Source organism: Colletotrichum fructicola (genome assembly GCF_000319635.2).
Source record: "Colletotrichum fructicola Nara gc5 chromosome Unknown KSG_Nara_v1_contig04, whole genome shotgun sequence".
Classification (NCBI taxonomy): domain Eukaryota; kingdom Fungi; phylum Ascomycota; class Sordariomycetes; order Glomerellales; family Glomerellaceae; genus Colletotrichum; species Colletotrichum fructicola.
In genome coordinates this window covers 1,960,157-1,964,097 of record NW_027094054.1, presented here as the reverse complement: position 1 = coordinate 1,964,097, position 3,941 = coordinate 1,960,157, and the positions used below count along the sequence as shown (strand labels likewise).

Sequence of the window (3,941 nt, the reverse complement as noted above, 5' to 3'; positions counted from 1 at the left end):
ACCACAATCAAATAGGTATCCGCCAGCAACGGCACAGAGCAATACAAGAGAAACAGATAGCCAATGCTTCGTCTCGGGCGCCCTGAAAGACAACTCTGAAAACACCAACTTGAACGGCCCTGGAAGGCTTTGTCCTTTTTTTTTTTTTACACATAATGCCGGGAACACATGAATAATCTTCTGGACCAAGTCCTGCTCTGTTTTTCTTTTTCTGTCCTGATCCTGATGGTGGAGATATCCCTTCTCTTTCCTCCCAAAAACGGCCAACTCCGGTAACAACCAACAAAACGTCCGCGTCGGTCGCCCAACTATGCGAGTCTTTGTGTGAAAAAGTCCCTGAACCCCAAACAAGTGTTCCATTTTGAAGCCGCCTCTCCTATTATAAATCTGTAGCCATACGATTCGAACGGGGAAGCAGCGAAACGAAGTGGGTATAAAGTAAACGAGTGTCGAAAATGTCAAATAATCTCTGGCTCATTGAAGGCCGTATTCTGTCGTATTGGTTCTCACCGCTGGCCCTGGTCATGCGGATGGTGTCCATGGTGAGGCGGCGGGCCAGGGGGTCTGCTGGCGAACCCCGTCTCGTGGGGGACGCGGGTGTAGCTGGGGTACATCGGACCGCCGGGGGTTTGAACCATTCCCGGCTCCGTCCCGGGAGCTCCGAAGGGTCCTTCCATAGCTCGGAGAGGGGGAAGTCTCTCGCCGCCGGGGGCCGTCGAAGGTGGGCGCTGCATCATGCCGTATGCCCCAGCCTGCATCGGAGGCAAGTTGCCCGGTGGGGGGACCGGCGTGCCATACGATGGGACCGAGAACTCGGGCGTCGGCGCAGAGTCGGTCCTTCGTCGTCGTGTCGGTCTCTCCACAGACGACTCGCTTGACGCGTAGCCCTGCTGGGGGTGAGAGAGGATGGGTGCCTGCGCCATTGGGCTGGTCTCTGCCATCGAACCACCGCTCCGTGAAGACGTCGGGCTGGGTGGCCCGTTCGCCATGTCACTAAGTGGTGTGCGCAGGACCACCTCACGCAACCGGTTCCGCTCATCCCTGTAAAAGTCTCTTTCTTGAGTCAAGTCCCGCAGGCGAGACTCCAACTCCCGGTTCCTCTGCTCCAGCTTGTTCATGGTGGCGATCTGCTCTGCGTCTCTTTCCTTCTTCCGTTGTCTAAACCGTGCGGACGCGCCGGCGTTGCGTTGCCGCTTCTCGTCCGCCTGCTTCGACGCCTGGTGAACGTCGACGGGCACCACCATCCCGCTGTCCCCTCCAATCCTGAACATTATCCCGCCCTCCATCACCGCCTTTGCAGATTCGGACCGCAGGCTCTGGTACAAGGCCGTTCCGCTCCCAGGGGCTGACCACACGGGGCCGGGGGGAGAGACTTGTGGCGGGTAGTTGGGCCCGGAAGGCATCATGCCTTGCTGGCCCTGGTATTCCGGTCCTCTGGGATCTCGTGCCATCGGAGGCAGCTGAGGCCTATCAGCATGTGGTAGCTGTCCAACCATTGGTTGGGACATGGATCGGGGAGGCGTCGTCATTGGTCCCATGGTCGAAGGCGGAGGGCCAAGGGATGGCGGGCCGGAGAATGGGAGACCAGGCGGCGGACGACTTGGCTCCTCCTCGTAAGGCCGTTTCGCTCGCGGCGCTGAAGGGGGTAGGAAGGGGGTTTGTTGGCCCTCGTGACCCTTGATGCTTCCCTGGCCGACACTGGCTGCTCGTGTTTCCCTGGGGCTGAGAACTTGCCTGCCCATCGTCGGAAAGGGGAAGCCGCCCTTTGGCGAGCTCTCCGAGGGAGTGTACCCAAGAGGTGTCGTGGCTGGGTGCCCGGCTGGGGTTACTGGCTGTGATCCCGGGGGACCAGGAAACGAGTATGGTCGATCCGACGTGCTGTAGTGTCTCGGGGGCACGCCGTAGGGCGAGCCCTGGGACTCGGCACTCCGAGGTTGCGAAGTCTCCCCCTGGTACCCTTCTGCGTGTGCCTCGGAGGGGTTGATCAAGCCTCTGATGCCCAACGACGAGCGTGGAGCGAACGGATCCCTAGCAACATCTTGTTGTCCTGGAAGAGAGCTTTGTTGGAAAGGGCGAGGGGGTGACTGCGATGGAGGCCGAGATGTAGGTGCAGGTCCCCTCTGTGACATCGAGACCTGGTCCCCTTCGCACTCCTGGCCTTGAGGGCCCGAACATTGACCGCCCTGACCAGTGCTTGAAGCGGAGGAGTGATCCTGATTCGGGTGGGAGGCTGGGTGTTCGGATGTGTGCCCGTTGTCGAAACCAGACTGTCGAGGCGCAGTTGACGGATCTGAGTGTGCGTAATCGCTCTCCTTAGCCTCTCGGCTTCGTTGAGGATGTTGTACAAAAGGCCGGGCAACTGCTGAGACCGCCAGTTTGTCGACTGGGGGTGGGACTAACTGGGTCGAAGCCAACAGTCCCAATTTGCTAGAAGTCGGTCGTAGAAGGAGAGAAGATGAGGAGGCTCCGGCAACGGCTGGGAGGGCCGTCGATGATGTTAGACTCCTGACCTTGGACAGTAAAAATGGGTGGCTGCAAGAGTTGTCGAAGGTTGATTGGGTGATTAGCGTAGCTAGCGTCTAAGCCGTGTGCTATCAAGATGTCGTGATAGTCCCTTGGAGATGATGGAGAGAACGTTGACGAGTTGATGAAAGTCCTTCTGCGGAGGAGGTTGATGGAGGGTAGTTAAGGATGCCCGAGGTGGCCACCAAGATGTATGTCGGGGGCTGGCGGTGCTGATGGGTCAGGATTAGATGCGGTGAAAGGTGGGATGCAGCTGAGCGGACCACTCATGACTCTAGGAACGAATCCCAGACCATGAATGGCCAAGGGGATCTTACGCACTGTTTATGGCCGGATCTACCTACCAGCGTGGACAGCCGGGTGAGGTGATGGCGTCTTGTAAGCGAGCTGGTGGATGTTGCTGTGTCGAGGAACTGGCCCCCAAGCTCCGTTCTTTCGAAGAGAAAGAGAGGCGGTGTTGATGTCGGGTTGTTGGGGTTGCGTGTTTAAAGTAGCAAAGCTTGGATTGTGTTTCCCAGAGACAGTTGACTCGAAACCTTGACAGGACGGGTTGGCCGGCGGCGGTATCGGTAGGAATAAGAAAGTAAGATCGAAGGGAATCGTCAGGAAGTTCGCAGGTCTATTGCTCCAATGTAACCGTAGTTCATTACACGACACAGACGACGACTAGACAAGGTCGGGAGGAGCCAGGTCTATTTGATTTTTTTTCTGTCCAGCCCTAGCGTAGTTCTCCCATGGCGGCATAGCGTTCTTATCGAGCCCTGGCAACTTGCCGGGGAGCTTAAGGTGCATGGGGGTGTGGTGGAGGAGGATGAACGCCGACAAGGATACGGATACCTGGTGAAGCTGCAGCAGCTTGTTGGGTTGCGGTGGACGTGTGCTGGCCGGGGTGCATGTTCCCAGGAAAACACCGGGGGGTCGCCCCATTCTCGGCGCCATAGGGTGCTCAGACATTGACAGGGCTTAGTCGACCGGTGGCTCTTCGTTCGGGACCAGAGACAAGTAGCGGTACAAGTCCCCTTCTGACACGACCGTACCTCTGTACAGGTTGTCTTGCTGGCTGTGTGTCTGTCTGCCTGCAAACTGTCTGCTTCTGCGTCCCCGTCGTCTGCAGTCTGCATCTGCGTGCCTTGCTTGGCTTTGACTGGGACCTTGACCATGACAAGTTTGTCTTTTTTTTTTTTTTTCCCCTCCCCTCGCTTCCTCACTTTCTCTGTTGTTTTGTTTTATGAGTCTCTCTCTCCGGGACCTGTCACGCGGGAAAACGCTTGTATTCCAGGAAGGCTAGCCATGCTTGCCGCACAGAGGATAAAAAGGTTCTGACTGCTGAGCCAGTCCGGAACGCCAGGAAGAAGACTGGGATATGCCTGTATATTTTCTCCTCGGACCAACCCAGCAATGACGGACAGAAGCGACGG

The 3,941-nt window shown here is 57.4% G+C and overlaps 1 protein-coding gene across 1 annotated transcript; it reads right to left on the bottom strand.

Moving 5' to 3' along the window:
- Positions 1–506: 506 nt before the first annotated feature.
- On the bottom strand, positions 507–2,129 carry CGGC5_v007375 (uncharacterized protein; the record flags this gene model as incomplete). Its single annotated transcript, XM_032035948.1, has 1 exon — positions 507–2,129. One exon carries the CDS (start codon positions 2,127–2,129, stop codon positions 507–509), a length of 1,623 nt encoding a protein of 540 aa, XP_031885214.1.
- Between the last annotated feature and the right edge of the window lie 1,812 nt (positions 2,130–3,941).